The sequence below is a fragment of the Condylura cristata genome, unplaced genomic scaffold (genome assembly GCF_000260355.1).
Source record: "Condylura cristata isolate star-nosed mole 26May11 unplaced genomic scaffold, ConCri1.0 scaffold00015, whole genome shotgun sequence".
NCBI lineage: Eukaryota > Metazoa > Chordata > Mammalia > Eulipotyphla > Talpidae > Condylura > Condylura cristata.
In genome coordinates this window covers 38,635,734-38,649,482 of record NW_004567116.1, presented here as the reverse complement: position 1 = coordinate 38,649,482, position 13,749 = coordinate 38,635,734, and the positions used below count along the sequence as shown (strand labels likewise).

Genomic DNA, 13,749 nt, shown 5'->3' with positions numbered 1-13,749 from the left:
TTAAGTGACGACGTGCTTCTTATTCCACCCCCTTGCTTCCGCGGGGCTCTGCCCGCCTCCTCCTTGCTTCTCCCATCGCGGGTTGAAATCTAACCTGTCCTCGTCTGGGCCTTCGGGAGGAGCCGGGAGCACCGCCTACATCCGGAAGGCGCTGGCTGGCGCGCGCGCACGCACTCACGCACTCACGCACGCACGCACGCTGGCGGCCGGCTGGGCGGCAGGCTCGCGCCCGGGCTCGCCCCGCGCCGCGCCAGAGGCTCGCGCACTCAGCAGGTTGGGCTGCGGCGGCGGCAGCGGTGGGAGCTGAGGCGCAGCGTGTGAGAGGACCCCGACGCGTCAGTGGCTCCGACTCCGCCACTTTCCTCCTCTCAGCCGGGTGTCAGAGCCGGTGCTGAGAAGGGAACGGCTCTAGCCTTGGGAATCCCGAGCAGACCCTTAGTTGTTTCCGACGCCCTCCTCCTTTCTCAGCCACGGGCCTCGCTTGGTGCTAGGCGACTCTGCGGGGAGGAGGCGGCGACGGCTGCCTGGCTTTGGAGAGTCCTGCTCTCCTGCTTTGCGCCGCCGCCGGGCCCTGCAGGGGCCGAGAGAGCGCGGCGCCCGCCCTTCCTCTCGCTTTTCTCGTCCGCCGGTTGGAGCAGCGTCGGTCCGGGAGGTCTCTGGGCTGAGGCGGCGGCGGCTCCTCCGGCTCCATCATGTCCGCGGGCGGAGACTTCGGGAATCCGCTGAGGAAATTCAAGCTGGTGTTCCTGGGGGAGCAGAGCGGTGAGTGCGTGGCTCTCCCACTCCCGGCTGCCGGCCGCGGCTTTCCCGCACCGCCCCCAGTGCGGCCCTTCGGTCTGCGGAGACTCCCTGCCGGCCTCGCGTTCGCGCCCGGTTCCACCCCCAGCCCTTCCTGGGCTTCGCCAACCGCCCCTGGCCACCGGTTCCTCCTCGTCGTGATCCGTAGTCGGATTTTGACCCTTCCGTCCCTCACTCTGCGGTCTCCTTTTCCCGCAGCCCGGCCCTCTCCGTCGATCTGCCCTCCCCAGTCCTCACCCCGCCCAGCCCCAGCCTCCTGCCCATCTCTTTCTTCCTCTGGGCTCCGTCGTCTCACCCACCCAGCCTCCTTCCTTGAGCCCCACCCTTACTCCTTGCTCTTTCCCCAGTTCGTCTGTACTGTGAGGCCCACCCCGGGAAGCACCACTTTGGGGAACCAAACCCTTTTCAACCTTGGGCAAGGAGGGTGGGATTAGGGCGTTGTTTCCCCCAGAGGCTTGACCCTTAGAAGTGCGAATCTTGTGGAAGGTGGGAGCTGATTGTCGGAGAATATTCTTGGATGGTTTTCTGGGTTAGAGAGGAAATATATGTGAATTGGAGGCGACTTGAGATGGAGTGTTGCGGGGGGCGGGGAGGGAGGGTGGGTGTTGGGGTAGTGGCGGCAGTGCCCCTTGGGTTAGCCTTGTGGCTTGTTGGAAAACCTCTTATTCCTCTCTTGACTTTCATCACTGACAATTCTTTGGCAGTGTAAATGCTTTTCCGATCTCCGCCAGATGCTATGTCATGATCATTTTACTTGGAATTTTTCACATCTCGTTTCAGCATAAAACAGTGTCTTAATCTCTTCATGGAGGTGCAGACAGGAATACTGGGGACATGTTAATTATTCCGTTTCTTCCTGAGTATTTTCCAATTATGTATTTAGGATTCCTGTGAGAGAAGGTTTGAGAATAACCAACACCTTTGTAGGATTTCTTTTAGGGTTAGAGAGTAATGGAGTAGTGTAGGAATAAATTCATCATCTAGTTACCTAAATTAGATTTAAATACGCAGTGTCATTTCACCTAAATGACTCTTATACTTAATAGTCCATGGTGTCTGATGAGTGAAATTGTTGTGTCATTTATCTGGTCAGGCTTCTGTCCACATACTTCGTGTTAGATACAAGATCCTGATTTTGCGATCCAGATTTTAGTGTCTTTTAATGTCTGTGTTAACTGCAATTTTTAAGCTGTTTTATGTAAATTCGACGCTCAGTTTCGAGCTCATCTCTCCCTTTTGTTTTTCTCACACTTTTCATGGCCATCTTTAAAATTCAGACATTGTAAGACTGGTTTCTCCCAAGTTATTAATCATTGACTACCTGCAAGGTGTCTTAGTTTATAGAAAATAATTACTTTAGATCGTGAGAACGATAATATAAATCATAGTTTGTATTACTACCTTGAACTGTTTATATTAATTTGTATGGCATTAAGGTAGGTTAATACAAGTTGCAAAATTGCTTGCATTTGGTCTTGGGAAGTAATTTTTCTTCTTCAGACACAATCTTAACCTCTTGCTACTTACCAAGAAAAATAAACTCTCTTTGCTTATGAGTTTTCCTGAAATCAGTCTAAGCTTATTCCTTTAGGTGAATAACTTGGTAAAACCTATGGGGTTGATCCTGGTCCAACTGTTATATAGACATTTCAGAAGAGTGCTATACATAAAATAGAGCATATTCCTCATTATTGATAAATAGAATCTAAAGTGCTTATTGTGCACTCTAGGGATATTATTGCCTGTCTTATGTTATGATGCAGAGCTATTTAGTTTGAATGAAAAATCCATTAATCTTTGTCTTAGGGAGATATTAGTATAAATATAAATCATAATTTAAGTGACTATAGGTCATAATTTATATGCAAGTTTCCTTTGAATTTCTTGAATGTTTATATTTTAATTCACATTGTGGGGATTTTGTGTTTTTTTTTTCTTTAAATCTTTACTAACTAGGTAATTCCTGAAGTATTTAATTTTTTAATTTTATTTTTTAGAACATTTTCATCTTTAGAGAAAAACTGCTTTGGGTTCCCATAAAGCCCCATTCAGTGTCCTCTATTATTAAATCTTACGTTAACGAGATATATTTGTTAAATTCATAAACCAATATGTTACTACTTACCTAAAGCCATAGTTTATTCAGATTTCCTTAGTTTTTGTCTTTCTCTGATTCAGCATTCAAATAGAATACTACAGTATATTTAGTTGTCATGATTTCATAGATTCTTGTATTTTTTAGGATTGTGTTTACATGCTTTTTAACTTTGGAACTATGAGGTTAATTGTCTTTTGAGGTCTACTATATTGCTAAATAATGCCATCCCCTAGCTTTGACAGTGAAAGATAGATCTCTATTTTTATGGGCAGTGTCTATAATTTTCTTATGCATTAGTAAAGATGTGTAGAACCCAGTCAATTGATGTAATTCTTCATTAATTATTTATTTTTAGGCTTTAGTTCCACAGTTTAGCTTTCAAAGACCAATCTGTTGCGAAGTCGTTTGCTTCCTTAATAGCATTTAGCATTGTAGCAATACCACATTTATAATTATCTTATTTTCTCTATGATTGTTTTTGTTTATTTACCACAGCAGAATGCAAGTCCCTTGAAGGTTAAAAACCTATACAATGCCATAAACTAATGCTACCAAACTTAAGAAGAATTGTAGATTAAAAAAGCAATAATTTTTTTTTTGGTTTGGTACCTAACATAGTGCTTTCAGAACTATTTGGTTCGTGAATGATTGACACTAATAGTTATCAAAGCTGATAGCCTCTGCTACAGTGAAGTCTGCATTTTCCCCTCGTGTAATTAATAGTTGTATGCAGGGATATTCCAGATGTACAAAGTGCCAGCAAAACACCAAATAACTTAGGGCCCTACCATTTCATTAAATAAATAAAAAACTGATCTGAATTTTGCACTTTTTTTTTAGTTGAGCAAAATTAGTTTTACTTTGTTAAACACATAAAAAGTATGTCAGATGGTATTAACGATGTGTCCATGGATTGGATTTGAAGTTAGGCAGACTGTTTTATGTAGCTTATAAAAAATGTAGAGTTCTGTGCTCTAAAACGGAGATGAGTTGTTTCAGTACATGAAGCCTCAGATTGAGTTAATGACATCAGTCTTGGTAATCCTATAAATTTTTCTGATTCTTTATATTGCAGGAGTTACGTGGTTTAGTAAAGGAATCTTGAAAACCACAATTTGAATCTGAAGTATCAAAGGCATCTCTTTATCTTACATTGCTATATTGTCAGTCTTGAATTGCAGAGGCACTATTTGGAATGTCACTGATGGTTTACATTGGAAGAGTTCACTACAAATAAATGCTACTGGTTATAAATTAAAAAAACATAAATTTAGGAAACACCTACCTGCCCTAGTACTTCTCATTTTTCCCATTTTCCTATTACCAAAAAGGTAAAGAAGAGTATTGGGTGTAGTGAAAAGTTTAGTTTAGACTAGCTAGATGAGTGATCCTGAATTTTTTCTTGTTAGGATCCCATTATGATCTTAGAAATTGTTATTTTGTACCCTGAACACTTAATAACATTTTCACCTGCTGTTCTATTTTTTATTTTCCCATTCTACTTTTTATTTTTAAATAGGCTTTTTTTAGATTTATAGAAAACTTGCAAAGACAGAGTTCCTGTATACTCAGTTTCCTCTGTAATTACCATCTCATATATAAATCTTTTGTAGTTTTAATAAGCCAGCATTGATACATTGCTAACCAAAGTTCGTATTTTATTTAGGTTTCTTCAGTTTTATCTAAAGCCTTTCCTCTCTTCCAGAATCCCATTCAGAATATCACATTTGATTTAGTTTTTAGGTCTCCTAAGATTCTTTGGGCTGTGACAGATTTAATTATATATCATTTCCTTAAAGTCTCAAGTTTCTAAGCACCTATCATAGTGTCTGTTGGTACAAGGGGTTAAAGCACAGCACTGTGAAGCTATCTGCAGCACTCTGGCTAGGGAGGTGATCCACATGTCATGGTACACCTCTCCTGTCTGGCTTGCTGCGCCCCTCAGCAGTGTATTTCAGTAGATCTGCTGTTCAGCTTCCTCTGTTGTCTCTGGTGAATCCTCTCACCTCCTGCACCACTGACCTGTTCTTGTGTGCATAAATAAATCTTTAAAAAGTCCTTTCAAATTAGAAACATATGTTACATTTTAGGAAATTTTCTTGACTTATATCCTTACATTTTCATTTCTCTGGAATTCTTACTAGACCTTTTGATTGATCTTCCAATTACATTTTTGTCTCTCATCTTCTTTGTTTTAATTCTTAAAAGTTTTTCTCGACTTTTTTTCAATTTATTAAGTTTTATTTCTTTTTAAAAGATTTATTTATACATACAAGAACTGGGGTAAGCGAGAGGTACAGGGGGTGAGAGGATTCACAAGAGATGAGTGCGGAACAGAACAGATGAGTGGATCTACTGAAATACACTGATAAGGGGAGCAGCAGGCTAGACAGGAGCAGTCTGCTGTGTTTTATATGGTTTAGTTCCCTGATTGGCGCTTTGAACTCAGGCCAAAGTGGTGAATGGGCGATTAGGCTTAAACTTAACCCCTAGGCCACTATTATAGAACATTTTAAGCATGCAAAAAATGTACAGAGAAAAGCATCATTAACCCCCATGAACTGTTACTCAGCTCAGTAACTATCAATTCACGACTTAATCTTTCATCTAAGCATATACGTCCTCTCCTCTGTATCACTGTTGTTTAGCCTACCTTTGCCAGTATTTGGTTATGCCCTTTAAAAGATGAGAAGCTATCTTTTGATATATTCTTTTGATATATTCTCGATGTTCATAGAGATAATTATTCACAGAGGTCTTCATTTTGAGGATACTTTTTTTTTTCTATTACATTTCCATTTGATACTTAATATTTCAGGGATCTCTAGATTATTGCTATTCAATTGGTCTTTTTTTTTTTTTTTAAAGATTTATTTATTTGTACATACAGAACTGGGGTACAGGCCAGAGGCTCAGGGGCGGTGAGAGGCTTCACCAGAGACAGAGTGGGGAACAGAACAGGCAGATCTACGAAGTACACTGCTGAGGGGAGCAGCGGGCGGGTCAGGAGAGGTCTGCCACGCCATGTGGTCAGGAGAGGTCTGCCACACCATGTGGTCACCTCCGGGGCTGGAGGGAATTGAACTCATGCGGAAGTGGCTTTAGATTCTCAGTGCAGTGCTTTAACCCGCTGCGCCACCAGGGAGGGCCCAATTGGTCTTTTTTTGACAGTGAAACGGTTCTATATTTGTGCTGTTTAACATGATGACTGGTGCAACACAATTTTATTTCATTTTAATTCAGTAGCCTCATGTAGCTAATAAACCTTTCCCTTAAAACGAAAGGACGAAAAAAAAAAAACTGAAGGACGCCTCTTCAAAATTTGTGGATATACACTTTCAGTTGTCTACATGATGAAGATGAAATAAGTTGATTATAACAGGGAAATAGAGAATGATATGGCTTTGGAGAGATTTCAGGCCACCTTTGGAATAAAGATATTTATATCTACATTACTTAAGGCTACACACCCTTGGTGTCTAGTATAGTGTTTGTATAGATAACCATATAATGAATCAATAAAGTTATTTCAGATTTGTGGCCTCCAGAACAGTGAGAAAATAAATTTGTTCTTCTCTTGATTTGTGACAGTTTAAGAGTAGCATGCAAATGAATGATCCTTTGCAACCAAATATAAGACACTATAGAACATCTTTTGACAATCTTAATGGTTAAAAGTGTATTCTCTACCAAACTAAATTTTTAGATAGTCAGACTATTTTAATTTTGTGAGTAAATCCATGGTTTCCTAACATTAGACTATTTGAGTAATTGTAATAATAGCAACTGACATTTGATTGCTACATATCAGGCCTTTGTTGTAAGTACTTATACTTTTAACTAATTTAATCCTTAAAACTAATCCATTGTGCTTTTTGCAAAAGTGATTGATATCAGGTCTGGTGTAGGGAAATACAAAATGAGCTTTTAATTTCTTTGGGATGAAAGGACACAGGGATCAATGTGAAAAGAGCCCATGATAGGGAAAGTTGTGGTAATTTGAGCAACAAAATAATAATTTTGGATTATCCTTCAAGTTAAGATATCCACAAATAAATAAATCTTTTTTAAAAAAAGAAAAGAAAGATATCCACAAACTCATCAATCAATTCAAAGGACAGCTCTTATAGAAGAATTTTAATTCATGTAGATGGAATGACATAAAAAATTGCCATTAGAATACCATTATTATAATTGCTGAAGGCAAGTTCCACTTGATGAATGCTAAAATTAGTGGGCAAACGTTTGAGAAAATAGACGATATATGTATTATATCAGTGTATCTCCCCTGAGTTTTTTTATTTGTAGAGGAAAAACTGTAATTTTATGGTAGAGAAACTATAGCGATCATCATCACCAGGTGATCAAAGTTAATGTCACTAGGTATAAGATATTAGGATAACATTACATATGCTCTGGTATAGTGTACAAAGAAAGGCATACCAGTTCTATGGTTATTTTACCAAAATTGTGAAAATATCAGACAAATCTAAGTTGAGGGACTTTATGCAAATACTGACCAATATTCAAAAGTATTAAGGTCATGAAATCAAGGAAGTATCACAGATGAGAGGAGATATAGGAGGTGTGACAGCTAAATGTAATGAAGGCTCCTGGATTTGATCTTGGAACAGAAAAAAAGACACTAGTGTAGAAACTATTGAAATAAGTTTTTTCAAAACTTAACTATTTCCAAATAAAAAGTTGAAACAGTTCTGTTGATTGTACTATTATTTTCATTTATCATGAGGAAGGTGAGTCATTAGAAAGGTTAAATAATTTGCTGCAACCATACACACTAAGTGGCCAAACTGAGATTTCACCTCAGTAGTCTGGTTCTTGAGTTCTAGTACTAAAATCACTAAACTATACATTCTTTGATACATACTTCATATAGGTGAAACATGTGCAGGAAGTACAGGATAGTTAGGTGGTGTAAGAGGTTAAAGTGCAGCACTATGAAGCTATCTGCAGCCACTGCAGCACAATTTGATCCCTGGCCAGGGAGGTGGCCCGCATGGCACAGCAGACCTCCCTTGTCTCACCTGCTGCTCCCCTCAGCATTGTACTTTGGTCAATCTGCCTGCTCCGGTGAATCGTTCAACTCCCCCTACCTTCCCAACCCCACTCCCCACACCTCTGGCCTGCACCCCAGTTCTTATATGCATAAATAAATAAATCTTTTTTTTTTAAAAAAGAATGAAGATACTAATCCTCTCTGGAGAGTTGAGTTTTATAAACATGTCAGTTAGATAAGGTTAACTGCCTCAAGTATATTGCAGTACTGGACTTTCATAATTTATATAATAATAAAATACTCCCTTTTTAAAAAAATACAAATGTGTCGCAGAATATTTTTACATGTATATACACACTTGATTTTTTCTTACATTGTTCATTTTTGTACAGTATTTGATTGCTCCCCTCAAGGTTAGCCCCTCTAAATCTCCTGTCACATCACTAGTAAATCATCACCTTAGTCCTTTGTGCTCTTCCCTCCCTTCCTTTGACCCTTCTTCTCCCCTCTCCCCTGCTGTATGTCTCAGATATATTGTTTGTCTGCAAGCTTGTATATGACAAAATTCTTTTTTTAATAATAGAACACTCTTCAGTTATTATGACTAGATAGATGGTTATTTATTTAATTTTTAAAAAGATTTTTATTTATTTATGCATACAGGACTGGGGTACAGGCCAGAGGTGAAGGGGCTGTAAGAGGCTTCACCAGAGACAGTGGGGAGCAGAACAGGTTGACTTACGAAGTACACTGCTGAGGGGAGAAGTCTGCTGTGCCATGTGGATCACCTCTGGGGCTAGGGATTGAACTCATGCTGAGGTGACTTTAACTTCTTAGTGCTGTGCTTTAACCGGTTGCACCACCAGGGAGGGCCCTATGACAGAATTATTAATGTAATTCTTATTCTTAGAAATTCTAGTAAAGTTCAATGACTTTGATGAAACTTGCTGTATGATTGTATTGCTGACTGATACCGAGTTACTAATCATTTCAAAATATTTATACATAAGGAAAAACAACAGGTTTATTTAATCATGGTGTTCAAATGACAGTTGCCCAATGAGATGGCAAAAGTACTAGTGAAAAAAGTCATTAGATTTGTAGCGATTTATCATCTTACAGAAAAGGTGAGAGTTAATTACTTTGCAATTCTTTTTTTTAAAGATTTGTTTATTTGTGCATACAGAACTGGGGTACAGGCCAGAGATGTAGGGGTGGTGAGAGGATTCACCAGAGTCAGAGTGGGGATCAGAACAGGCAGATCCACGAAGTACACTGCTGAGGGGAGCACTGGGCAGGTCAGGAGAAGTCTGCGGTACCAAGTGGGTCACCTCTGGGGCATGCGGGGATCGAACTCATGCTGAAGTGGTTTTAGCTTCTTAGTGCTATGCCACCAGGGAGGGCCCTACTTTGCAATTCTAAGGTCTGAATAAGAAGAGACAGACATGAGCTGAGAGTGAATTTAAGTCAGGTAAGGAAGAAATTTCTAACTATAGAAATACTAGATTAGTATGAAATAACCTGTAGAGTACTTCCTTTTTCAAAAAGAGAAATGATTCCTTAAAAGAGTTAAAAGTACTCAAAAAAAAAAAGTTAAAAGTGCTCGAACAAAATTGCTTTAACATACTCTATTTTGGGTTTTATAGAATCATTTTTTGATAATTAAATACTTTTTGCTAGGGTTAGTTGGCCACCCTTGCTTCAGTATAAACTTCCTTTTTGTCAGATCATATCTGACTCATTTCTTCTGTATTACATAAATCAATTTATTATATGACATTGGAGGGGAGTGGGAAAAGGAGAAAACTTCCCTGTTTGGTTGTCCATACAAATGTTAAAATATTGAACAATAATTATTTGGGGATTTTTTCCACATATTTATATTTTTGATTGATTTCTACCTTAATTGCATTATGGTCAGAGAATATATTGTCACTGGTTTTAATTATCTTGAGACTTTCTAGTGGTCCACATGTCACATCATTTAAAATATTCTGTGTTAGCGGCCCTCCCTGGTGGCGCAGCGGGTTAAAGCACTGCACTAAGAAGCTGAAACCACTTATGCATGAGTTCGATCCCCTCCTGCCCTGGAGGCGACCACATGGTGTGGCAGACCTCTCCTGAACCTCCTGCTGCTCCCCTCAGCAGTGTACTTCGTGGATCTGCCTGTTCTGCTCCCCACTCTGTCTCTGGTTAAGTCTTTCGCCACCCCTGAGTCTCTGGCCTGTACCCCAGTTCTGTATGCACAAATAAATAAACCTTAAAAAAAACATAAAAAAAAAACTGTTTGCCTGGAAAAAAATATATACATTTTGTGGTTATCTGTATGTATCTTATAGAATTCTAAATATTTTCATTAGGTCAGTTTTATTAATTATGTGGTTCATATATTCTTTGTCCTTATTGGCTTTTTTCCTATTTTGTTGTTGAGAGGGGTGTGCTAAAATTCCCCAAGATAATTTACCTTTGTAGTTGTTACCATTTTCTTTTTTTATATGTTTTTGGCACTTTAATTTAGGTGTATTTGGAACTGTTAGGTTAGAGTATTGGATCTTTCATCAGGGGTTCCATTTTATTTCTAGTAAAAACTTTTACCCTGATAACTTTGATATTAGTGTATGTATAACACATTTCTTTTGGCTAGCGTTTTCATAGCATTTATATTTTTCTTTTTTACTTTTGATCTTTTTATATACCTAGGTTTGATATGTAATCATCTAGTTAGGTTTTGTGTCTGTCCAGACCGAAAATCTGTTTTTAAAATTGGAGTATTAGAACATTTGATGTAATGACTTATAAATTTGGATTTTAAATAAACCTACCGTCTTATTTACTGTGCTTTCTTTTGTCCTCTCTATATAATCTTTTTCTCTTGTTATCATTGCTTATCCTTTATTAATTAGGAAGTTTAACATTCCTTTTCCCCTTCATTGATAACTCTAGAAGTTGTGGCATGCAACTATGAAATACAGTTAAATTGATTCCTTTATCTTTCTGGATAACACAAGACTTTTAGAACTCTTAATCCACTTACCACTGCTCCTGACTTTATTGTGTGTATTTTAAGTGTGTATGAAATCCCTGAGTATGTTAATGGTGTTATTGTTTTAAACAATAATTATTTAGATTTTTTAAAATAAGGTGAACTCTTTATCAAAATATATACCAAACCAATTATACACGTATAGCAGTTTGGCATTCTAGTTTAATGGTTCTTTTTCCTGAGCTTGATTATAAGTATATCCCTTTAAGCTATACTTACTATGATTTTCCCAAGAATGTAAGACTGTTGTATGTATTAGGCTTTGAACTACCTTGGTATTAATCTTTTCATTGTTTCATTCATTCATTGCTATGCTGGTACCAATGTTTTAAGTATAGCCAAGAACAAGGTATATGAATGTCCTGTTCTGCAGCTTAACCATTTATAGTTGAGAGATTAACTAGTAAATAAATGCATGAGCAAGATAATTTGGTTCCTTATACTGCCAATTTTCTTTTCCCATAAGAAAAATGGCTTATACTTTTACTTATATTAGGTATGTACACTTAGACTTAAGTTTTTAAGTAAACATTGATAAAGTGAGTCTTAAGCTACTACTTACTTTGAACTTTCCACTGGACTTTTGAGTGTACACATTATTTTCAACTCATTTTTTTTATCCTTAAGATACATTCATAGGTGGATATTGTAAGAATAAAATAAAAGCTCTTCCTTCATCTCAAGTACTAGTAAAATGTAATTTTAGGCTGAAAGTAATTTTGAAAGATAACTTAGTTTTGCTTTCCTTCAGTGAGAGCCATACACAATATTAAATTTGTAAGTTCATAATGCAAACAGGTAAGAAAACGCCCACAAAATTAGGTTACATGAGCAAAATCTCAAAGGCTCCAAGGTACACACTACACTTGAAGCATAACTATTAGCCCATTGTCAGATGAAATTTGTGTTTGGCAAGGGGAGATGAGTTAGGTTTGGCTTATGTTTGCTTTAAAAAGTCCTTGAATACTTGCTAAGAATTTTTAACTTTTGTTAAAGATTGGGATGTTTTATAAATTGAAGAAAGCTGTCTCTGGCATGATACAGCCTCTGCATAGTATTTTCTTCCCTTATTCATTCTCATACAAGTACTTATTTGTCTTTTTTGGTGGATTTGTAACCTTCTTTGAGGTCAGGACATTACTCTTAATTGCAATTTTTTCCAGCCTTCTTCCCAATTTCCTCGTTCCCTAGCACTTAGTGTTTTGGAATGAAGTGAGAAATAGTAGCTATCTAGACATTAAAATATTTGTTCACTGCTAGTTTTGTTAGGAGTAACTGTTCTTTATCTTTGTGTATCTTTTCTGTTTTCATATTTTATTTGTCTTTTACTTTGGATATCTCCATTGCATTATCCAGGAAGCTCATGCTTTAGATCTAATGTCCATAACATAAAGATTACTATAAAGCAACAAAACACTTTTATTTTGAGCCACAAATGTGTAAAATTAAAATTACTATGACAAATATTGTATACAACTAAATTCATCCTCACTAATTACAGGTTTTTTTTTTTTGTTTTTTTTTTTTTGGTTTGGTTTTTAACTTTAGGAAAAACAAAATATTTATCTTCAGGTTTCAGAGAAATGCTACTAAGGTTTTTTTTTTTTTAAGATTTATTTATTTATGCATATAGAACTGGGGTAGAGGCCAGAGGTGCAGGGGCGATGAGAGGATTCACCAGAGACAGAGTGGGGAGCAGAACAGGCTGCTGATGAAGAACACTGCTGAGTGGAGCAGCGGGTGGATCAGGAAAGGTCTGCTACACTAGGTTTTTTTAACTTTAATATTATGTTGCCTATATTGAAGCAGTGTTAGCTTGGTTTAATTGAATTTCTGTTTTGTTAGAGAATTTTATCATCTAGGTGAGACATCTTGGTTATGATCTGCAATAAATTTTGCTTGCAACTGAGTTTTTCTACTGTGGTCCCTAGGTACCTTTCTCAACTCTCAGATAATATTGGTTGTTGTCCTTTGCTTAACTCTGCTATTAAAATCGTAGTATGTGGGGCCCTCCGTGGTGGCGCAGCAGGTTAAAGCACTGCACTAAGAAGCTTAAGCCACTTCCGCATGAGTTCGATCCCCGCCTGCCCCGGAGGTGACCACATGGTGACCACATGGTGCGGCAGACCTCTCCTGACCAGCCCGCTGCTCCCCTCAGCAGTGTATTTTGTCGATCTGCCTGTTCTGCTCCCCACTCAGTCCCTGGTGAATCCTCTCACCCTCCGCATCTCTGGCCTGTACTTCAGCTCTGTATGAATAAATAAATAAATCTTAAAAAAATCATAGTATGTGATTTAAGCTACTATGGGAAAAGTTAGAAAATACAAAAAGTACTTGATCAGCTTTAATATCATCTGACCTATGTAACTGGGAATTATGAAACTGTACTTAAATTTTCATTCATATTTATGTTATAGGAGTAATGGAAACCTTTTATACAAACACAAGTCATATATTCTTTAAAGCCTAACAATTCTTGAAGAATATATTAGGAATTACATTACCACTTCTAGAAATTATCCAGATTAGTATACCTTGGTCTTTAGAGGCTCAATAACTATCAATAATTTCTCTAATCTTTAATAGGAAACCTTTTTTTCCCCAAAAGCTTTCAAGTTTTGTTTGGTGTTTCAGTATTAGATTATTTTTTTAAAAGATTTATTTGTGCATACAGAACTGGGGTACAGGCCAGAGGCGCAGGGGAGGCGAGAGGCTTCACCAGAGACAGAGTGGGGAGCAGAACAGGCAGATCTACGAAGTACACTGCTGAGGGGAGCAGCAGGCGGTCAGGAG

The 13,749-nt window shown here is 38.2% G+C and overlaps 1 protein-coding gene across 2 annotated transcripts in view; it reads left to right on the top strand.

Moving 5' to 3' along the window:
- Positions 1–238: 238 nt before the first annotated feature.
- Positions 239–13,749, top strand: part of RAB6A (RAB6A, member RAS oncogene family) — a 68,413-nt gene continuing 54,902 nt past the window's right edge. The window contains exon 1 of one of the 2 annotated variants that reach the window (XM_004683186.2): positions 239–762. In XM_004683186.2, the coding sequence (XP_004683243.1) occupies positions 693–762 (70 nt within the window). In that variant the 5' untranslated portion in view covers positions 239–692. The remainder of the gene's footprint in view (positions 763–13,749) is intronic. The other variant, XM_004683185.2, reaches the window with a different exon arrangement.